Source organism: Myodes glareolus, chromosome 2 (assembly GCF_982192425.1).
Source record: "Myodes glareolus chromosome 2, mMyoGla1.1, whole genome shotgun sequence".
Classification (NCBI taxonomy): Eukaryota; Metazoa; Chordata; class Mammalia; order Rodentia; family Cricetidae; genus Myodes; species Myodes glareolus.
Genome location: NC_142027.1, coordinates 122,836,812 through 122,859,761, shown reverse-complemented (window position 1 = coordinate 122,859,761; position 22,950 = coordinate 122,836,812). Strand labels below are relative to the sequence as shown.

At 50.7% G+C, this 22,950-nt stretch overlaps 1 protein-coding gene across 1 annotated transcript in view; it reads left to right on the top strand.

Moving 5' to 3' along the window:
- Dnah10 (dynein axonemal heavy chain 10) overlaps positions 1–22,460 on the top strand; it is a 121,032-nt gene extending 98,572 nt beyond the window's left edge. Inside the window, exons 58-79 of the mRNA XM_087903640.1 lie at positions 3,314–3,495; positions 4,636–4,772; positions 5,319–5,536; positions 5,683–5,904; positions 6,093–6,240; positions 7,632–7,911; positions 8,161–8,390; positions 9,506–9,779; positions 11,076–11,180; positions 11,580–11,734; positions 12,817–12,971; positions 14,593–14,776; positions 15,625–15,825; positions 16,031–16,240; positions 16,369–16,464; positions 17,076–17,247; positions 17,615–17,746; positions 17,871–18,082; positions 18,179–18,346; positions 20,388–20,568; positions 21,578–21,723; positions 22,111–22,460. Of these exons, the coding sequence (XP_087759766.1) occupies positions 3,314–3,495; positions 4,636–4,772; positions 5,319–5,536; positions 5,683–5,904; positions 6,093–6,240; positions 7,632–7,911; positions 8,161–8,390; positions 9,506–9,779; positions 11,076–11,180; positions 11,580–11,734; positions 12,817–12,971; positions 14,593–14,776; positions 15,625–15,825; positions 16,031–16,240; positions 16,369–16,464; positions 17,076–17,247; positions 17,615–17,746; positions 17,871–18,082; positions 18,179–18,346; positions 20,388–20,568; positions 21,578–21,723; positions 22,111–22,257 (3,955 nt within the window). The 3' untranslated portion in view covers positions 22,258–22,460. The remainder of the gene's footprint in view (positions 1–3,313; positions 3,496–4,635; positions 4,773–5,318; positions 5,537–5,682; positions 5,905–6,092; positions 6,241–7,631; positions 7,912–8,160; positions 8,391–9,505; positions 9,780–11,075; positions 11,181–11,579; positions 11,735–12,816; positions 12,972–14,592; positions 14,777–15,624; positions 15,826–16,030; positions 16,241–16,368; positions 16,465–17,075; positions 17,248–17,614; positions 17,747–17,870; positions 18,083–18,178; positions 18,347–20,387; positions 20,569–21,577; positions 21,724–22,110) is intronic.
- The last annotated feature ends 490 nt before the right edge of the window (positions 22,461–22,950 follow it).

The following is a 22,950-nucleotide window of genomic DNA, read 5'->3' as shown; positions in this document are numbered from 1 at the left end:
GCACGTCCCCTGCAGGATACAGTTCCAGAGTGGGATGTCTGGGTCTCAGGGTGCACAGTGGACGGTGCCCCCACCCAAATCCACATCTGTGCCTGTCTCCTCATAGCTTCACTAGAGAGGTATCTGCATTTTTGCTCCTCTTCTAGCAGAAAAGAGGTCTGTGAGTCGTTTTTATTTAATTTATATTTCTCTCATTAGAGGTGGCCTTTTGCATATGTAATTTAAAAAAAGCAAGAACATGGCCTTCCTTTCTGTATTGCATTGTTCTAACTGTTGCTATTTTAGGTTTCACAGTGTTTTTCCATAACACCTCTCTCTCTTCCTCCCCCTCTCCCCCCCACGCCGTGTGTGTGTGTGTGTGTGTGTGTGTGTGTGTGTGTGTGTGTTCTGCCAGGGAATAAACCCCAAGGTCTCACCCAAACACACTAGGTAAGTGCTCTACCATTGCCAGACAGCCAAAGACTTTGTATAAAATGGAGTGTATCTTTACATCCCTAAGGGAACAGTCGGTACTTTCTGAATCTGTCAATGGGTATTTGACTTGGTGTGTGAGGCTTGTATGTGCATTTGGTTCTCCCACACAGGCGTGGGTTTACGTGGCATTGCTTAGGAAGACTTTGTTTTGCAGTGGATAGATTATGACATGGGTCAGATGGCACTGTGAGACCTAAAATAACACCCCCAGGGCAGCAGCTTGCATTTTTAAATCTTTTTCTCTTTTTATTTAAATCTTTTGTTAGTGTCTAGGGTGTTTTCCCTTGAGTTCAGTGTGCATCAGGATGCTAACCCCCCCAACCCCAACAACAACTACAGTCTGCCTTTGATGGGTCATTTAAAGGTTAAATATAATGAGCTGTCATAGCTGGACAGTTTCATAATCTTCAATTCCTTAAAATATGTTTCTAGAATACTCAGTCCCCTCTGTAGGAACCCTTAAGTATAAAACAGAAGGTGATGGATAACGAAGGTCCATGTGTTCGATTCTCCCCTGAGAAGGAACAGCAGCTCCCATTTGTAACTAACTTGTGATGCTGAGGTAGTCCCTGGAGACTCTCCTGGATAATTTGTCCCATCCTCTTCCAAGAATGGAGTGGACTAATAGCGAAAGGGGACAAATGAACTATATGTCATTGTAAGTGAGTCAGAGTTAATACCCGCAAATGGGAAGAAGAAATAGACTGCCACTGGGATTTAAATGAAACAGTTTTGAGCCCACGGTAGTGATGGGATGCTAGCTGAGATGCAGGACCCAATCCAGCTCCAGGGTGTATTGAGGCTGTGCAAAGGGTCACAGCTCAGGTTCTAGAGGCTGGGGATGCAGAGCAGGTCTGCCCCCACAGACTTGGGGAGCATCATCTCTGGTATCTGGAGGCTGGACCCTGCTAAGGGAGCAAATTCCTGCCTGCAGCAGATGCACAGGGTCGCCAAGGAGGAAGCAGGAACCAGTCCCCTCAGCCTTCAGCTGCCGGTTGAGTTCTGGAGGCTGACTCAGGTGCCAGAGGTCCTGGCAAGTCCAGAAGGCACTTGCTCCTCCTCCTCCCCTGTTGAATTCTATTGCACCCTGTGCTCTGCAGCCCAGATTTATAGAATGCCAGCGGGGGAGGGGGGATAAAGCTAGTCAGGGAAGAGGGACTAAACCTGGTGGGGGAGGGGGAGCACACTGGGCCACCAAAACCTGCTAAGAGCTCACATCAGGTCCAAGGGGCTGTCTCTGCAGATATGTTTCCTTCCGGTTCACGGTTCCCACAGGTGAGACCACTGTGCGAAACCCTACACGTCCATTTCTCTAACTTGCAACCTCTGTGACAAAGATCACCACTTCACAATAAGAGCACCAGACTCCAAGTACTGAAAGCAGCTCACTTCATGCTCTTGTAAAGCAGTGTGGCAGGCGTACTGACTGAGCACGGGGAGCAGACTTCACAGCCCCGGTGCCTGGCCCTCCTGCCCTATCCTCACTGGAGGCTCACTCAGACGCGACATCTCGGATGGCCACATTTGCCTTCTACGCCGTGAATCCAGGCGTGGGTTCATCCCTATGTTTATTTTAAAACTTAAATGACCTTGTGCCACTGGGCAAGGTTGGCTGTTAATTCTCTATTCTAGCCTGGGCGAGGAGGTAGCTTAGAGTCTGGGTGTGGGTGGGAATGGCTGCAGAGATTCATGTGGCAGGGGCCAGTGCTTTCTGTTCATCTGTTTTAACATAAACAGGTACTTTTGGAACCAACTATCAAATCCTTTTTTTTTTCTTTCCCTAGACAGGGTTTCTCTAACTGTAACTCTAACTAGGGTAGCTCTAACTGTTCTGGAACCTGCTCTGTAGACCAGGCTGTCCTTGAACTCAGAGATCCACCTGCCTCTGCCTCCCAAATGCTGGGATTAAAAGTGTGTCCACCACTGTCAGGCTCAAAACTTATTTCTTATAAGCAGGGTGTTTCCAATACTTCATTTGTGAGGCATTCTGGGAAAACAGAGGATTCTGGGTAAATTAGGTCCTGGATTATGATTTAAAGAGGAATGCATCACTTTCATGGACTCACGGGAGCTGGAGCTGGAAGCTTCTGGCTCTGTACTCCTGCTATATAGAGAAAAAAACTTTGACATCTGGCTGATCTCTAACTTGCCCATAGCTTAGGACCCACCAGGCCACATCCACCCCTGCCTATATGTGCAGACCCCATGGGTTTTCTCTTCCCTGAACTTCTTGACAGCCATGTCTTGTTGCCTGTCATTAGCATCCAATGCCCTGCAAAGTCAAGACTTCCCCTGATCCCCCAAGGCCAGTTCTGAACCCACTGCACCTCAAGACTGGACTAGCACTGGCCTCACTCCCGGCTCTGCTCTTCTCTTCTCTTCTCTTCTCTTCTCTTCTCTTCTCTTCTCTTCTCTTCTCTTCTCTTCTCTTCTCTTCTCCTCTCCTCTCCTCTCCTCTCCTCTCCTCTCCTCTCTCTCTCTCTCTCTCTCTCTCTCTCTCTCTCTCTCTCTCTCTCTCTCTCTCCCCTGCCTATGGGGCCTGTGCTGGCTTCAGGGCCTGGTGTAAGCTTTTGCCCAGTGCAGGCAGCTCCAACAGCCTGGCTCTGATAATGGCCTGGGGACTGCTGTTTTGGAATTTTAGTGGCTACCATCACGTTTCTGTTCCCTGCTCTCTTCCAGGTGCCTGGTGTGGGGATAGCAAATGAGATCCTTCCTGGGCCGCCTTCCTTCCTTTTAGGGACTTGGCATACTCTAGTCCCAGGTAGTCAGCTCCAGGGAACCCTTCTGGAATTCTGACGAGGCCCTGGCCTTTCTTACCTGGGGCCCTTCTGTCCCCCAGGTCCTTCGCAAAGCCCCCAAAGCAGGTGCAGACAGTCTGCGAGTGTATCCTTATCATGAAAGGCTACAAGGAGCTTAACTGGAAAACTGCTAAGGGCATGATGTCTGACCCCAACTTCCTGAGGTCCCTGATGGAGATCGACTTCGACTCCATCACCCAGAGTCAAGTGAAGAACATCAAAGGTGAGTGGGGGCTGGGGTGTCACCACAGCCCTGGAGATGGAACAGCACACTGGCTTTCCAGTTCCCATTGGTGTTGCAGGGACGGAGCAGCCGCTGGCCCACTGCAGTTGGCTCAGCAGGGGTCTGGCTCTCCCCGCAGGAAAACGGGAATTGATGGGAACCCAGTTCTGCCTTGGCCCTCTGTGTGGCTTAGCATTTTCCCTTTGTGCCTCTTGACAATGCTGTGCCTCTGTACGCACCTGGGGACCAACCAGGGAAATGGCCAGAGAATGCCCAAGTTCCCTGCCAGCTGACTCTTGGCACTGGCCAGGGCTCTGCCAGGAGGAGTAATGTCCCCATAGACTATATTGTCACAGCTGTGCACAACCTTACTCCTGGGGGTGGGGGTTGGGATGGCTCAGCAGATAGAGGTATTTATTCAGAGTGCCTGGTGACCTGAATTAGACCTCCAGAAAGTAGAGAAAACTGACTCCAAAGTTGTCATCTGACCTCACTTGACATGTGCACCATGGTATGTGTGTATGACACACACACACACACACACACACACACACAGAGAGAGAGAGAGAGAGAGAGAGAGAGAGAGAGACTGAGACATACACACACACAGAGAGAGAGAGAGAGAGAGAGAGAGAGAGAGAGAGAGAGAGAGAATGTGCACGTATGTGATACACACATATGAGAGAGAATAATTCTTTTAAAGAAAGCAGAAAGACTCCCACTACTGATGCCTTTTCACAGTCCCTAAGTTAAACATATTCACTGATTGAAACCCCAAGTCCCCCTGCATCTGGATACCACTGGGCTGGTTCCACCTCTGTGACATAGTTGGGATGGTGGTAGGGACCCTCCTATAGTTTTTGAATCCCAGTCACCTGACTGTCTGATCCCTCTGAGTGCTCCTGGTCCCCAGAGCTTGGAGGGTGTCTGGTGGGGTGTCTGGGTCATATGAGGTCACGGGGAGTCCCAGGTGGCAGTGGTTTTACCCTTCATACCCACCTTCAACTTCACACTTGAGAAACTCCAGGCTGTGGGACCCCGAGGAGTGGGCACTTGTGACACTTCCTCTGTCCATGCAACGTGTCTCCAGTTTTATGTGCCCTGAGACAGAGCCTGACAGTGACTGTGTTTGCCCTCTAGGCCTCCTGAAAACTCTCAACACCACAATTGAAGAAATGGAGGCTGTGAGCAAGGCAGGACTGGGGATGCTGAAGTTCGTGGAGGCTGTCATGGGCTACTGTGACGTGTTCCGCGAGATCAAGCCCAAAAGAGACAAGGTGAGCCAAGGCCTCGTTTGGGATCAGGGTTCAAGTGTCCACAATGCTGCTGGAAAATTCTGGCAGGTCCTGACTAAAACTACATAAAAACTTAGGAGCCCAGCCACTGCTCTAACTCACACAGTGCAGACGGATGGGGTTGGAACCTGTGTGCAATACAGAGATGGTTACAGCCACACCCCAAGCTGAGGTGGCTCTTTAGCCTTGGTTCTCTTGGCTGTAGGGATGGCTTCTCCCACCTGCCAGGACATCCTGTGGATTGTACAATATTTGGCAGCGCCCTGTCTCTATCTACTTGATACCAGTTGGCCTCACCCAGAAGTATCTCCAGTCATTGTCACAGGGGGCCAACCTAAGGCCACCAGAGAACACAGTATTTACATAATGATTCATAGCAGTAGCAAAATTAGTTATAAAGTAGCAATGAAAATCATTTTATGTTGGAGGGTCACTACACCATGAGGAGCTGCATTAAAGAGCCGCAGGAAGTGAGACCCACTGATTCGGACGGAGATGGCGGACCCTCTGCTAACTGTCTTCACACAGGTGGCCAGGCTGGAGCGGAATTTCTACCTAACCAAACGGGAGCTAGAACGGATCCAGAACGAGCTGTCAGCGATCCAGAAGGAGCTGGAGGCTCTGGGGGCCAAATACGAGGCTGCCATCCTGGAGAAGCAGAAGCTGCAGGAGGAGGCGGAGATTATGGAGAGGCGGCTGATCGCAGCCGACAAGCTCATCTCTGGTCTGGGATCAGAAAATGTCAGGTGAGAGGCATCACCCACCTAAGGAAGGGACCCAGAATCTATGCAAATTTAGCACACGTTCCAAAAGACTGACAGAATCCTCAGCAGGTTCCCATCAGTTGTGGTCAGATGGGAGATGCTCAGCATGGCTTCCGGGTCCCACGCAGGTGGCTCAACGACCTGGATGAGCTAATGCACCGGCGGGTGAAGCTGCTGGGCGACTGCCTGCTCTGCGCGGCTTTCTTGAGCTACGAGGGTGCCTTTACCTGGGAGTTTCGGGATGAGATGGTCAACCAGGTGTGGCGGAACGATATCCTGGATCGAGACATCCCCCTGAGCCAGCCTTTCCGACTGGAGAACCTCCTCACAGATGATGTGGAGATCAGCAGGTTCCGCACTGACCCCAGAGGGGTCTGCGTGGGTGTCACATGGGGTTGCGGGTGGGCTGCAGGACTAGGAAGCACAACCAGCCCTGAGAAAGGTCATGGATTATTCTAGAAGGCTAAACCCATGACCTCCAGTCTTGGGCTTCCAACTTGGTAGGGAAAGTCCAGCTCCCTGTGTTTGTCCCTTGCAGGTGGGGTTCTCAGGGCCTTCCACCGGATGAGCTCTCAGTTCAGAATGGCATCCTTACCACCCGGGCCAGCCGCTTCCCGCTCTGCATCGACCCCCAGCAGCAGGCCCTCAACTGGATCAAGAGAAAGGAGGAGAAAAACAACCTAAGGGTACGGCCCCACCCTGAGCCCCACCTGAGGGCTGAAGAGCCCCTTCTTTGTCCTACCCCATTCCCTGCTTAGGGGTTCAGGTTGAGAATGTCTTTTTGATGAAGATCATACCCTGTGTCTTTATTTCTTTCAGGCCAGGCCAGGGTTTGGTGGCCCAAGATGCTCCAGTGTGTCTGGGTGGGGGGTTGGAGGCCCAGGGGAGTTGGAGCCTGGGACAAGGTAGGTGCTGGTAGGGAAGGAAAGTAGAGATGACAACGTCATTGGACTGTGACTCACTTAGCAGTCTCTTAGTCATTCAGAACGGAAAGGTCTGTGGCTTTTTAGCATATTTGCTGAGTGCTGTAACAGAGTCAGCTTAGGATGTTTTTAGTACCCCCATCCCTACCCCACCAAGAAGAATGATGGTTCCCTTAGTGACTGCTCCCCAGCCACTGACAGTTGCTAATATATTTTCTGTCTCCGTGGCTTTGCCTATTCTGGATATGTCTTATGGGTAGGACCATACAGTATTTAGTCTTTTGTAACTGCTTTCTTTTATGTTGTAAGGGTTCAACCATGTTGTAGCAGGTGTGGGTGCTTTGTCCCTCTTTACAGCTGTGTAATATTCCTTTGAATGAACATACCACATTTTGTTGGTCCATCATCAGTTGAAGAACAGCTGGGTTTTGTAAACAGAGACTACTCATTCGTTTCCCAGCTGCCCAGACCAAAATAATCACACAGAAACTATATTAATTACAACACTGTTTGGTCAATAGTGTAGGCATATTCCTAGCTAACTCTTACATCTTAAACCAACCCATTTCTATTAATGTATGTATCACCACGAGGCTGTGGCCTACTGGTAATATTCCAGCATCCTTCTCCTTTGGCAACTACATGGTGGCATCTTCTTGGCTCTGCCTACTCTCTCTCTCTACGTCTCTTCCAGCCTGTCTATATTCTGCCCAGACATAGACCAAAGCAGCTTCCCTATTAAAGAATGGTAATAAAACATATTCACAGCTTACAGAGGGGAATCCCACGCCATTGTTGCTCCCACTTTGTGGTGCTGCTGTGAACATCTATATATGCACTTCTTTTTTGTTTCTGTTTGGTTGTGGGTTTCATGCATGTTGCAGCCAGAGGACAGCTTTGTGGAGCTGAGTCTCCCCATCTACCCTCTGAGTTCTAGGGATTGAACCCAGGCTTGCACAGCAGATACCTGTACTACTGAACCACCTACACAGCCCTGTCTGTGTTCATAGTCATGGTCCTCCAGAGCACACACCCAGAAGTGCAATTGCTGGAACTCCAGCCTTTGCTAGTTCCCTCTAGCTTCTGACCTTCCTGGCGTGAGCTCTCCCTCGGTTCACCGAAGGGTCACCCCAGCGCCTGCCTCTCTCCTGCAGGTTGCCTCATTCAATGACCCTGACTTCCTCAAGCAGCTGGAGATGTCCATAAAGTACGGGACCCCTTTCCTGTTCCACGATGTGGACGAGTACATTGACCCTGTGATTGACAGTGTCCTGGAGAAGAACATCAAGACTTCCCAAGGCCGCCAGTTCATCATCCTGGGGGACAAGGAGGTTGACTATGATTCCAACTTCAGGCTGTACCTCAACACCAAGCTGGCCAATCCCAGATACTCGCCATCGGTGTTTGGGAAGGCCATGGTCATCAACTACACTGGTAAGAAGGGACAGATCTGCTGCAGACACCCAGGGCCCCACACTGAGAGTGATGCTGCCTGAGCGCCTGGGCACCTGGTGGCCCTGGTCTTTCCCTGGAAGCTGTCTTTGCTGGTCTCTTCTTAACGTTTGGGTGGCCCTGCTCCTGCTCCAGAAGGCTGGGGACTTTGGAAGGCAGTGAGCTGCAGGTGCCTGGGTATATGCCAAGCCTGGACTCAGGGTGGGCAGTGAGGGCTCTTTGTCCTCTCAGTCACACTCAAGGGCCTGGAGGACCAGCTGCTGAGCGTGCTAGTGGCCTTTGAGAGGCGGGAGCTGGAGGAGCAGAGGGAGCACCTCATCCAGGAGACGAGCGAGAATAAGAACCTGCTAAAGGACCTGGAGGACTCACTCTTGCGGGAGCTGGCCACATCCACGGGGAACATGCTGGACAATGTGGAGCTGGTGCACACTCTGGAAGAGACCAAGTCCAAAGCCACAGAGGTGGGGACCTCTGTGCAGGTGGGAGGGCCCTGTCACCTAGTTTCACCCCAGTGCCCTGAGGGTCTCAGGCAAAGACTTAAGTCTAGTAGACGGGAGCTTGCATCACCTCTTCTCACCTGACAAGAAAAGCTGGATGGATAGCTAAGCAGTAAACAACCCTGGCTGCTCTTCCAGAGGACCAGGGTTCGGTTCCCAGCACCTGCATGGTGACTCACAACCCTCTGTAACTCCAGTTCCAGGGGATTCATGACCACCTCAGACACCAGGCGTGTGTGTGGTGCACATATGTGCATGCAGGCAAAATATTTAGACATAAAATAAATCTTAAAAAATAAATAGGAAGGGCTAACTATATGGGGCTGTGCTGGGGGAGGGTGGAATATTCCCATGCAGCTGGGTAATCTTCTCAAATTGAGAGTCATGGAAATCCCAGCCTTGCCTACTCTAAATATAAAAAGACATTATCAGTTCAAAAGCAAAGTTACAGTTATGGCTTCAAGTGGGGCTGGATGCAGGATTCAAAAATACAATATAGATTCTATAACCCTCCATTTATGTGCTGGGCCTATGGTGGGTTGACTTCATCTTCTTCCAGTCTTTGCCTTAAAGGGCATGGCCTGATGTCCCCTTGGGTTCAAGTTCAAGGTCCCTGCAGGGCTTAGTGACTGTCAACTCCAGGGAGGGCTTTGTGGTCCCTTTTGTACCCTACACTTGCCTTTCATGCTTGTACCATCCATTTGTACTACAGTATTGTCCACAAGTCTCCGGCAAGGGCCTAGAGGTTTAAACACATGCGCACGTAGACAGGGGTCATCCTTGAAACAAGTATGCCAAGAATACCCACTTTATTGTGTTCCAAGGCAGCTTATGTAGTGCCTTCCCTGACCAATGGCCATGCCCTAGCTCTCAGGATCCTTCAGCTGCAAGCCACCAGAAGCCACTCCCATGTCTCATGCCCAGAGTCCCTGCAAACACAGGAAAACAAGTTGTTTTGCTCAGAGCAGCTGCAAGCATAACAAATTGTTTACAAGAAATTCAGGGTCTGGGGGTCCACAACCCCCAACACAGGCTGTCATCACCTCGCTGTTTCCGTGGTAACTGAGGTCTTTCTGCAGGTATCAGAGAAGCTGAAGTTGGCGGAGAAGACAGCCCTGGACATCGACCGACTGCGGGATGGCTACCGGCCAGCGGCGAGGCGGGGCGCCATCCTGTTCTTCGTGCTGTCGGAGATGGCGCTTGTCAACTCCATGTACCAGTACTCCCTCATCGCCTTCCTGGAGGTCTTTGGGCTGTCGCTGAAGAAATCACTGCCTGATTCCATCCTCATAAAGCGGCTGAAGAACATTATGGACACACTGACCTTCAACATCTACAACTATGGCTGCACGGGTGAGCGAGGGGAGGGGAGAAAGCTCTGCGTGGAACACGGAAACTTAGCCCGCCTTGGGCCGACTGCCCACTTTACAGAGGGATGTCCAGAGCACTGACTTCTGAACCACATCTTCAGCGAGATGCCATTCACCCACCGCATGCTCCCCCCGCGCCCTAAAGATGACCCGTTCCAGGCTTGGTGGGGTTCACAGAGACGCTCAGTCTAGGGCATCTCCATTGGGCTGAGCCTGTGCCATCAGAAGTTTCTGGATCCCTCTCTCCCTTCCTCACCCTGGAAGCCTCTGCTGCACTTCCCGACTGAGGATGCACCTGTTCCGGACACTTCCTGCCAAGGCAGTCCTGGGATATGTGGTTCTTGTAGCTCCTCTTCATTTACTGAGTATCAAGGCCTGTGCTGTAGTATCAGGATTCTCCCAGCTCAGTGCTGAATGGGTAGCTCTCCACACTCTCTTATTTCTCAGCTGCTGGTCATTGGTTTGTTTCTGCCTTTTGGATGTTAGGCTAATGCAGCTGTCAACATTTGCCACAGGTGTGTGCGTGTGTGTGTGTGTGTGTGTGTGCACGCTCATGTGTGCATGAACTCATATATGCCTGCCTATGCTGTTGGTTCTGGGGCTGGAGCGCTGGGCCTCATGCATGCCGGGTGAGTGCTCTTCCCCTGAACTTCTTCCCAGCCTGAGCATTTGCTTTTGATTTTGGATCCATATGTTCCCCGGAGTGGAGTTTCTGGGCTTTATGCCAAGTCTCTGACTTTTGAGGGGACTACCCAACTGGTTTCCAAAACAGCTATACTATTTTTTACTCTCCAAATGCACTGTTTGTGAAGAACATTTCATTCTGGAGCATTCTGAACACCATCTGGCCAGGGCCAGCTCTGGCACCATCTTCACAGTCAGCCCCCCTTGTGAGTATTGGATTCACCTGTCAGTAAGCACTGCAGCTTGAACCTCTTAAGCGGGTCATGTGCATTTTAAAACAAAGGCACAGCCATTGCTTCCAACTCCGGAAACGCCGTGTCTCTCCCAGTAACTCAGCTCTGCTGCCTTGTGGAGAAGGTGGCTCCAGCCCGGCTCGTACACCCTCCACCTATGGAATAGATCATGTGATCATGCCAGGGGCACACAGGTGTCTGTCACCACAGATGGCCTGTTTGCACCTGAACAACCATGGCCATCAAATATGAAAAGGGTCACCGAGTGATGTGGGGTTTCATTTCACTTCCCTCGGACTTGAGCGTGCCCTGTGCAAGAGCCTCGGTTCTGAAACATAGTCCCTGTCTCTGTGTCTCCACAGGGCTGTTTGAGAGGCATAAGCTCCTCTTCTCCTTCAACATGACCATCAAGATAGAGCAGGCGGAGGGGAGGGTCCCCCAGGAGGAGCTGGACTTCTTCCTAAAAGGTAACGATAAAAGGATAGACAACCATCTATCCTTTCTAAAGGGCTTGCTGACTTTCACTGTCCTGCCGTCCAGGGAACATGCGTGTCTATTCACTATAAACACACCAATAGCAAAATCCCTCTCAAGCTCGGCATCCAGAGGCCACAGGTCACCCAGCAGCCCTCAGAAACACTTCCTGGCTGACTCAGGGCACCTCTGTTGGGGGCTGTGTTGAGACTGGAGGCCTGGTCAAGTTGCCCAGCTGGGCTCATTGGTGGGTGGAAGGACAAGCACTTGCCTCGCCACTCCTAAGCAAAGGGACCTCTCCCCAAAGCAAGAGCCACAGAAGTGCAGTGTGTGCAATCAGTGTGCTGGGCACGGACAGCCCATGGCTGGCACCCTCTTCTCCCTGTGATTAGGGAACATTTCCCTGGAGAAGAGCAAACGGAAGAAGCCGTGTACCTGGCTGTCAGACCAGGGTTGGGAAGACATCATTCTCCTCTCAGAGGTGTTTTCAGACATCTTTGGGCAGCTTCCTGATGATATCGAGCGCCACGTTTACACCTGGCAGGAGGTGAGTGTCACAGTCTCTCCTCCCCTTCTCCACACTGAGCCTACAGCCTCCCTGTTGCCAGGAAGACAATACATGGGGAAGCTACCCCATATAATCAGTGAGTGCCCTTGAGTATCCTTGGATATACTTTTCTTCATACAGTCCTGCTAGATGTGTGGGAGAACCAGCCACTCCTTCGCTCACCCATCTGTCCGCTACCCATCCATCCATCCATCCATCCATCATCCATCCATCATCCATCCATCATCCATCCATCATCCAACCATTCATCATCCATCCATCATCCATCCATCATCCATCCATCATCCATCCATCCATTCATCATCCATCATCCATCCATCATCCATCCATCATCTATCCATCCATCCATCCATCCATCCATCCATCATCCATCCATTATCCATCCATCATCCATCCATCCATCATCCATCCATCCATCATCCATCCATCATCTATCCATCCACCCATCATCCATCCATCCATCCATCCATTCATCCATCATCCATCCATCTCTCATCCATCCATCCATCCATCATCCATCCATCCATCATCCATTTACAATCTCTCTATCCCCCATCCATCTATTCATTTTTCTAATTGCTGATCTATCTATTCATCATCAATTCATCTATCACCCATCTATTCATTTATCCATCTGTTACCCATCTGTTTATTTATCCATCTAACTGCTGTTCATGTATCTGTTCGTCTATCCATCACCCATTCATCAGTCTGTCCATATATCAGTCAGTCCATCACCCATCTATCCAACTGTTTATTTGTCCACCTATCCCTCTATCACCCACCCACCCACCCATTCATCCAACTGTTCATCCATCCATCCATCCATCCATCCATCCATCCATCCATCCATATAACTGTTCCCTGCTGTGCTCTCTGAACCCCACAGTGATTGCTACTCTTCCAGTTTTTCAGCTCATGGTTTTTGGTGTTAACAATGACAGCTGGATCAAAAGTTCAGATTTTCCTCTCTCCGGTGGCTCTTGCCGCCTTCACATGCGAACTGTGGCCCGTGCCATTCCTGAGCTGATGCCACAGCCAACACTTTTTGCTTCTCACAGTGGTATGACCTGGATTCGCTAGAGCAGTTCCCGTTCCCCCTGGGCTACGATGACTACATCACTGCCTTCCAGAAGCTGCTTATTTTACGCTGCTTCCGGGTAGACCGGGTATACCGTGCAGTGACTGACTACGTGACCCTCACCATGGGAGAGAAGTGAGTGCCCCAGCCCGGTCCACAGGAGCAGGGCTAGCCTGCTCTAAGGGACCTGATCTGAATGCTCCAGACAAACATGAGGAGCTACCTTCAGGAGGAAAGGGAAACTTACAAGTCTTTTAATGTTTTAAATTATTAAAGTAATTTGTGCATGTGTGGGAGTAGAGGTACATGTATGTGTGTGGGAGAGTGGGTCATGTGTGTGGGAGTGTGGATACATGTGTATATGTATGTTTCAAGGCCAGAGCTCAACCTTGGGTGTCATTCCTTAGGAGCCATCCAATTTGTGTTTTTGGTCTTATGTTTGTTTGTTTGGTTGGTTTTTCGAGACAGGGTTTCTCTATGTAGCCCTGGCTGTCCTAGAACTCACTCTGTAGCCCAGGCTGGCCTCGAACTCAGAAAGATTCACCTGCGTCTGCCTCCTGAGCACTGAGATTAAAGGTGTGTGCCACCACTGCCTGGCACCTTTTCTTAATTTTTATTAGTCCTTTGAAAAGTTCATACAATGCATTTTGACCATATTCACCCCTCCTCTAGCTCCCCCTGTACCCCCTCCCATCTTTGTGTTCTCACTTTTTAAAACCCATTGAGTCCCATTTCTGCTGCCCATATATCTTGGATGTGTGACCACTGGAGCGTGGCAGACCTGCCAGGCCCACAGTTTTGAAAAAAAGTAACTCTTGTTCTCTCTCCATTGGCAATAGCTTCTTGGGTAGGGGTGGGACTTCGTGCCCACCTTCCTGCCAGAACTTGGGACAGACAAGTCATATGGGCAAACTACTATTACTCCACTAAACAGACACAGTACTAAATCAACCCCTAATGATTCATTTCTAAACCTGCACAGATTCTTTGGCAGTAGATGGTGATTAACACAGAAATTCTGATTTCTTTAAAATAAGAAACCCCCTCCTCCTCATGCATTGGGGGCTGTCTTAGTTTGTTCTGTATTGCCACAACCAAATACTTGATGCTGAGTGAGTTTTGAACAAAAAGAGATGTATTTGGCTCATGATTCTGGTGGCCAGAATCACAGCCTGGCAAAAAGAGAAAGAGCCATATGCCAAAGAAATCAGGCACATGAGGAACCTTACTTTGTAACTACCTGATTGCATGAGAAGGAACCCACTCCTGTAGGAAGTATGTTAATCCCTTCCAAGGATGGTGCCTTGCTGACCAGTATCATCACCTCCCGATACCATCGTGTTGGGCTCCATGTGTCTAGCACAAGTGTGTTCCGGGGGAAAAACACTATCTAAATTAGAATATAACTAATTCAAAACCCTAAAGAAAGGGGCAGTGTGGCGCATGCCCATGTGTGATTTCCAGGTATGTGTCTGAGGCCTGTGCACATGAAGAGCAGGTCAAAGCACCCAGCTCAGTATCAACTTGCTGAAACTAGTATGCAGGGATCACGTGAGGTAGAGGGAGCCAGGGAGGCCTCTGCTACATAGGGGAGCATCATGGGTGCTGGATCTGTGTGTGTAACGGGATTCTCAAAAAGCCAGGACAAAGGTGTGAAGAACTTTGTGAGAGCCATAACCAGTTCTGGATGCTGAGAGGGAGAGGAAGGGGGCCTGGAGCTGTCCCGCAGGTCGTTTCGTGTTCTCCCTTTTGCCAGGTATGTTCAGCCCCCGATGATCAGCTTTGAGGCCATTTTCGAGCAGAGCACCCCCAATTCGCCCATTGTATTCATCCTGAGTCCTGGCTCTGACCCTGCCAGTGACCTCATGAAGCTGGCTGAGCGGAGTGGCTTTGGGGGCAATCGCCTCAAGTTTCTTGCAATGGGTCAAGGTCAAGAAAAGGTAACTAGTGGGTTTGTAAGCTGTGTCCGGGAGCACTCCTGGGGTGGAACGGAAGTCAGAATCAAACAATACGACCCTGGTGACAGCTTGGCTGCGGTCTTCCGCCACCTGTGACCACTGAACTCCACTCCTTTCAAAGCCCTCTGTCACCATGGGTCCCATACGGTTCAGCAGTCTTAGGCTTCTGGTGTGTGGCTCATGGGGATTTTAGGGTGGCCATTTGGAGGCCATTTGTCCCATGCCACCTGCTAGCTCTCAGGTGACAGGGCACAGCACTCAGGGAAACTGGAGGTCAGAGGGAGCCGACTCCTAGCCGTTGCTTTGTTGTGAAGTCCCTGCAACTCTCTGGGAAACACTGCTACCAGCGTGCAGGACAGGACCGTGACACTGGCTAGACAGGGCACGGCAGGAATGCCCAACCTCCCAACTGGAGGAAGCCAGTTCCGTGTGAGTGCCACCCAGGTCTCGTCCTCTGTGCTTCAGGCTCCTTAGGTCTGAATTCTGTGGGTCAGTTACGCTTCCTGGAGGGATGGGCAGGACTTTTGCAGGCCCGTTTGAGTCCAGTCTTGGATGCAGTGTGACTGTGAAAGAAGTTAGGGATCTTAGGGTTGTGGAGGCTGAAGAGGCACAAGGCTCACTTTTAAGCCCTGGCTGGCATGGATGTCATAGGTGGCAGGAAGACTGTCTCAGGAGGGTTTCCACCTTAACTCCTGGATCCCTGCATCCTTCTGACTCTCTTGGGAATGCTAGTCCACTTGCACCCCGCACCTCTCCTGCAGGTGGCACTGGACTCCAGGGTTGGCCTAGTTTGGGAATGCTAGTCCACCTGCACCCCGTCCCTCCTGCAGGTGGCCCTGCAGCTGCTGGAGACTGCAGTGGCTCGCGGACAGTGGCTCATGTTGCAGAACTGCCACCTCCTGGTCAAGTGGCTGAAGGACCTGGAGAAGTCCCTGGAGAGGATCACCAAGCCACACCCCGACTTCCGCCTGTGGCTCACCACAGACCCCACCAAGGGCTTCCCCATTGGAATCCTGCAGAAGTCCTTAAAGGTCTGCCTTGGGGTTAACACAGACGTGCTACAGTCCCGGTCCAGGTCACTGCCATAGGGACCTTAGGGTGAAGGGGCGAGCCCACGTACCCATCCCTCTCTTCCTACGTGGCTGTGGGACTTGTGTGTGTGCCGCCCAGACAAGCTGTGGGAGCAGGAGGTGGCAGAGGGCTGCTGGGTCAGGTCTGCCTTCTGCTTTTCCGCAGGTGGTCACGGAGCCGCCTAACGGGCTCAAGCTGAACATGCGGGCAACCTACTTCAAGATCTCCCATGAAATGCTGGAGCAGTGTCCACACAGCGCCTTCAAGCCCCTGGTCTACGTGCTGGCCTTCTTCCATGCTGTGGTACAAGAGAGGAGGAAGTTTGGCAAGATTGGCTGGAATGTGTACTATGATTTCAACGAGTCCGACTTCCAGGTGAGGGTGGTGACACTGGTCCAGCCAGTGCACCCCGAGCTGCCTGGCTTCTGCATCTGCCTTCCACGGTCACCAACAGCAAGTTGTGGGGTGTGGGTGGCTGTTAACAGCTGTTTCTTCTCTCTAAGGTCTGCATGGAAATCCTAAACACGTACCTAACGAAAGCCTTCCAGCAGCGTGACCCGCGCATCCCGTGGGGCAGCCTCAAGTATCTGATTGGAGAGGTGATGAGGCTTGGGTGATTCCTGGGGGCTGGGGGCTGGGACTGAGACACCTCTCCTTTGAGCCCTTGAGATAGCCCTTGTTCCTTCCCCCACCCACTCCTTACCACCCAAGGTCCCTTAAACATACTCTTGCCTCCTCACTGTTTTTCCAGGGAGGTCTCTTGTGTGACTCTAGGGCCCAGGGCCCCTGCTAATCTTTCTCTGGGCAGTTCCCAGCTTGCCAATGTGCTGAGCACATCCAAGAAGCCTTGTTGTGTTCTTGGGCTGTGGGTACCATGCTTCTAGCTGAACTGGTGGGAAAGCTAGATTCGGGGAATTCCGCAATGCAGAAGGACTGACTGCTGGTGTCTAGGTTCTTGTCTGTCTGTCTGTCTGATCCATTTGGGAATTCTCCCAGTTGCTTTAGGCTCCCTGTGGACTGCTTCATGCTTTTGCTCCGTTTTCAGGAGGCCCCAGCCTAGAGCGTGATTTTATAGATAAGCCCCCTTTCTTGTCTGTCTGGCCCAGGTTATTTGAGTAGACAGGTTAGAGCTGGGCAGTGGTGGAGGCTGGGGCTGCAGGTGCAGGTGGGGTGATGGGACCCCACTGGTTCTCATCCACTCTGACCTCAGGTCATGTACGGAGGCCGGGCCATCGACAGTTTCGACCGGCGCATCCTCACCACGTACATGGACGAGTACCTGGGAGACTTCATTTTCGATACTTTTCAACCATTCCACTTCTTCCACAACAAGGAAGTGGATTACAAAATCCCTGCGGGTGATGTGAAGGATAAATTTGTTGGTGAGCTGTCCCTAGGGTGAAGAAAATTCTTTGAAGGATGACAGATTTCATCTGCTTTTGCTGTGGTTGACTGGAGCCCATTGCCACCCTCTCCTGGTGGGACTTCTGGGCTGGCCAAGGGAGGCTGTTCCCTGGGCTCTGCCTCACCTCAGAGCTGCTCCTTAGCTGAGGTTACCAACCCTGGAATGGCATCTGGAAGGGTACACTGGGATGGCCGCTGAGCCATCTGCACCACAGATACAGTGCATGCAGATGGGCGAGGCACAGTAGGGCCTTGACTCTAAAACACACCAACAATGGAGTTACTTTTGATTTGGGGTGTCCTCAGAAACATAGTACAACCTGTCCTCTCTCACTGTGATTCTAGAAGCCATCGAGGCCCTCCCACTGGCCAACACACCGGAAGTGTTTGGCCTCCACTCCAATGCTGAGATCGGCTATTACACACAGGCAGCTCGGGACATGTGGGAGCACCTGCTGGAGCTACAGCCACAGACAGGTAGAGCTGCCGGGGCAGGGGTGCTCCTGGTGGGCAAGGCAGCTTTTCCAAGAACAAGGAGGCTTGCAAAACCCCATCTCCCATGCAGCTAGTCTCGAAACCTCTTAAAGTGTCATCCTTCCAGGGGAATCCAGCAGTGGCATCAGCCGTGATGACTACATTGGCCAGGTGGCTAAGGACATTGAGAACAAGATGCCCAAGATCTTTGACCTGGACCAGGTCCGGAAGCACCTGGGTTTGAACATCTCACCTACCTCGGTGGTGCTGCTGCAGGAGCTGGGGCGCTTCAACAAACTCGCCATCCGCATGACCAGGTCTCTGGCTGAGCTCCAAAGAGTGAGTGTGGCCCTAGGGCGGTCAGGGCTGGTGGGGGTGTGGGGGGAGCCCCAGGCCCTCCACAGCCCTGCTGAGGACTCTCTGTTCTGCCAACAGGCCTTGGCTGGCGAAGTTGGGATGAGCAATGAGTTAGATGATGTAGCCAGGTCTCTCTTCCTCGGGCACATCCCTCACATCTGGAGGAAGCTTGCCCCGGACACCCTGAAGACCCTTGGAAACTGGATGCTCTACTTCCTGCGGCGGTACAGCCAGTACACACTGTGGGTGAGTGCTGGGCCACACACACCCACTCCTGCTTTCCCCTGTGAATGTATATCAGGTGTCCCAGGGATGTCCTCAGTTGTCATGCCTTTGCGAGTCTGACTTATGTACGCATGAGATAATTTCTTCTAAATGTCTTGGCATCTGTTCTAGTTCATTCTTTTTAGGGTCTTTATCCTTTCTCCTAGTGGTGGACATTAGGTGGTGACTGTATACATTTGTGTCACAAAGAGCACTGTAGTCAGTGTCCTTGAGTGCAGTGTGTGTACCACACACCCTAGAGCACATGTGCACTTCATTTGTTGTTGTGAGATTACCTGTAGTTCTGCAGCCATGCTGGCATGAATTGGTGCAGTCCTCCTACCTAAGTCTCCCAAGCGTTGGGATTATAGGTTTGAGCTGAAGTCTTATCTGTGAGTTTTCTACAAAGTTGAAGTCATAATACTTGGGGAGTGACATTTGTTTTTTTCTGCAAATCTGTGCGGTCTTTGAGTCTGGGGCTTTTGTTCAGTTATGGAGCATTTAATTGTTTTTGGCCTGCTTCTTTTCTTTTTTCTATTTACTTTTTTATTTATTTTAGACAGGGTTTCTCTGTAGCTTTGGAGTCTGTCCTGGAACTAGCTCTTGTAGACCAGGCTGGTCTCGGAACTCACAAAGATCCGCCTGTCTCTGCCTCCCGAGTGCTGGGATTAAAGGCATGCGCCACCACCGCCAGGCTTCTATTCTTTTTAAAAATAATTTGTTTTTATGTGCATTGGCATTTTCCCTGCATGTATGTCTGTGTGAGAGTGTCAGATCTTGGATTTACAGTTATGAGCTCCCATGTGGGTGCTAGAAATTGAACCTTGATTCTCTGGAAGAGCACTCAGTGATCCTAACCACTGAGCCATCTCTCCAGCCCTGCCCTGTTTCTTTAATGAAGGTGAAATGGAGGGTGTTTCATATACTTAAAGATATTTATATTTTCTGTGAACCATCATGTCTGTTTCAAGGGAAGACTCCATCTTTTTACATTGACTTTTTAAAAATATATGTATGAAGTATGTTTATATCTGTGTGTGTGAATGCATGCATTTGGGTTCATATGTGGAAGTCAGAGGACAATTTTTGGGATTTAGTCCTTGCTTTCCATCTTGAGACAGGGTCCCTTGTCCACTGCTAGGCAGTACAAGCTAGCTGGCCTGTGAGCCTCTGGCCATCCTCTTGCCTGTCTCCCATCTCACTATGGGGGCACTAGGATTAGAAGGGTGGCACCACCCCAGCTTAATGTACTTCCTGGAGATCCAAACCCAGGTCTTCAGGACTGTGTGGCAAGTGCTTTCCACTGAACTGTCTTCTTAGCCCTTTTTATTGGTTTCTAAGAGTTCTTTGTATATGAGAGACAGTAACTCTTGGTCTGCTGGTGATGCATGGACTCCTCCCTGCTGGGAGCCTTTTACTTGGATGATGATGGTGTGTGTGTTTCTATAGGAAGGTTTTCCATATAAATGCAGTCAAAACTTTTTTTTCTTTTTGTGGCATCTGGGCTTTGTAATTCTCCACTTGAGAAAACAGTGAGAGGTTAGGTGTGGTCCTTTTGTAGGTTTGTGTCCATATGTACATATTCAGGTATGTGCACATGTGGAGAGAGGCCAGACATGAACCTTGAGTGTCATTCCTAATGGGCCATGACTGTTTAGACAGGGTTTCTCTTTAGGACCTGGGATTCACTGATTTGGCTAGGCTGGCTGATCGGGAAACCTCAAAGATCTTTCTCTACTGCCTCAGCACAGGATTGCAAGCATGTGCCACCATACATGATGTCTTTAATGTGGGTTCTGAGTAAAAAATGGGGACATTTGTGTAGCAAGCACTTTAATGACCTTGGTGTTTCCCTAAAGTTTTGGTCCACCAGGAGTTTGGTGGTCACCTTTTCCCCCGTGGGCAGATAACTGACCTAATGTCAACATTTGTCACCATGGAAAACCAGGCTTTCATTTTCTTAATCGGCTTTGAAGCTGGTGTCACAGCCCAGGTTCCTAATTCTGCCCACCTTCCCTACCAGGTTACCGAGAGTGAGCCTAGTGTGATGTGGCTCTCAGGGCTGCACATCCCAGAATCCTACCTCACAGCACTGGTACAGGCCACGTGCCGGAGAAATGGCTGGCCGCTGGACCGGTCCACCTTGTTCACACAAGTGACCAAGTTCCAGGACGCTGATGAAGTGAATGAGCGAGCAGGGCAAGGTACAGTGAGGGTCACATACCCTGGTCTCCAACTGGGGCTTCCCTCTCAACATCACCCAGCTCAACGGGATGAGCACCATGTGGATCCTATGGTGCTGTTGTGGCATCTCAGAGAGCAGAGTTTCCCGATGGAGACTAACCGAGTCACAGGGTGGATGGCAGGGAGGCCTGACCATGCTAGTTTGTGGCAAGTGGGTGCCTAGATTAAGTTCTCAGAGATAACCGAGTGGCATCCCCTGAAGGGCAGACGTGTAGGGGCCAAAAAGGATATAGGCTAGCCCAGAGCTTTGATCAGGCACACCCAACCTTTTGACATTGTGACCTGACACTGTCAACTACAAAGTTCCTACTTGAGAACTGTAATGATCTGTTAAAATCACGAAAACAAACCCCTCCTAGTGTTTTAAGCAGGTCTGCAATTGTGTTGAGCTACATTCATCCCTAGCTTTTGTCCATGGGACACAGCTGCTAGATGTCAGCATTCTGTGCAGGCACTAGTCGGAAACTGTTTCCCTAGTCAGAGTTCACTGAACTGCAAAGAGCAGAAGCCCCTTTGTGCCTGTTTAAGGAGAGTGGATTAATGGGTAAGTCGCAGGGGCCCTCAGATAGGGCTCACTGGTGAGCATCCAGCTGCCACTCTGTGGGGCAAGTGGATGATTTTTGCCTTTGGTGAGAGCGCTGAATTGTAATCACTAGACCACCAATAAGTGTAGACATTCTCACTTTTGGGGTCTCTGCGTGCTAGAGACCACACTTCTTTTGGACTTCCCCTTTGGTTCAGATGATGCTGGGATTGCTGGGTGCCCTGAAGCCAGAGTCCAGGAAGACAAGTGCTGCCTGGACCACTTCCTTGGAGCCCTACATCTCCTATCCAGCTATTCTTTTATGTGGAAGTAGGGCAGAGTTGAGCGCCCCGCCCCAGTGGCATTTGTACTTTTCCTCTGTGCACACCTGTGAAAGGAGAGCTGCCATACAATAGAACACAGATGCATCTTTTTGTCTCCCCCAGGGTGCTTTGTTTCAGGGCTCTACCTGGAGGGCGCTGACTGGGATATAGAGAGTGGGTGTCTTATCAAGAGTAAGCCCAAGGTGCTGGTTGTGGACCTGCCCATCCTGAAGATCATCCCCATTGAAGCTCACCGTCTGAAGCTACAGGTGACAGTCACCTCCCTGGTCCCATGGTGCCGTCCCTCCTCTCAGGTCAAGCTAGGGCATGAAAACATTCCAAAGGTATACATGCATGTGGGTGCCCATAATCCCTGGGATCAAGTCCAAGCTTAGAGCCTGTGGTAGAGACCCCGAGGAAACTCCCTTCTTAGGAGATGCTGGACACACTATTTGTGTCAGAAAGTGGCTCCATCCAATGTGGACAGCAGGTGCCTTCTACTTTGGCTGGCTGGGAACTAGGCAACTCTTGCCCAGCCACCCCATGGTATCAGATATAAGCCTGGGACTGTTCATGGGAAGTTCTCAGGCTGAATCTCATCTAGTCATGAGCTGATGCCTCCAACCCTGAGGATGTCACCTGCCACTCTTTTGCAGAACACCTTCCGGACCCCCGTCTATACCACCTCCATGAGGAGAAATGCCATGGGAGTTGGCCTAGTGTTCGAAGCTGACCTCTTTACCACGCAGCACATCTCACACTGGGTGCTCCAAGGGGTGTGCCTCACCCTGAACTCAGATTAACCCCAGCATCAGCATGTGGAGAACTACACGGAGCTACCATGCCTGGGTCACACAGGTGCTGACGTCATTTCAGGGAGTTTTCCAAGGGGCAGCTGGAATGCTGGCAGAGGGTGTTTGATGCTGATTTTTCTTGCATTTGAAAGTGGCTATCTACACGTACTTTTCTATTAAATGAACCTTGTTTTGCAATGGGTTTTAGTGTATGAACGCACGTGTGTGGGTGCACCTCAATCTTTAATCCTCAGGTTCTTGCCTTATTTGTTCTTGAGATAAGGTCTTACTATCCTGGAGCTTGCTGCCTCGCCAAAGCCTGAGGATTCCCATCTCCATCTCCCAAAGGCTGGGGTCACAAATCTGCACCATCACACTTAGTTTTTTTTTAAAGTTTTTATTTCTGTGTATGTATGTGTGAGCCTGTCTGAATATATGTGCACCACATGTGAGGTGTCGGGGTCCCTGGAGTTACAGCCAATTGTGAGCCACCATGTGGGTGCTGTAATCAGTAGCAGCATCTTTTTAGCCTTGGTTTTGCATCTCGATCTTCTTTTTGAGAACTTTGGACACAGCACACGCCAGTGCAAGTTTTAAGGCAAGTGCATTCTCTCTTCCTTCCTGTTAAGCCACTGGAAAGGGGTTCTACCCGTTTCTGCTCAGTACGTGCCCTTTGTTGGCAAGAGCACAGAAGGCTGAGGC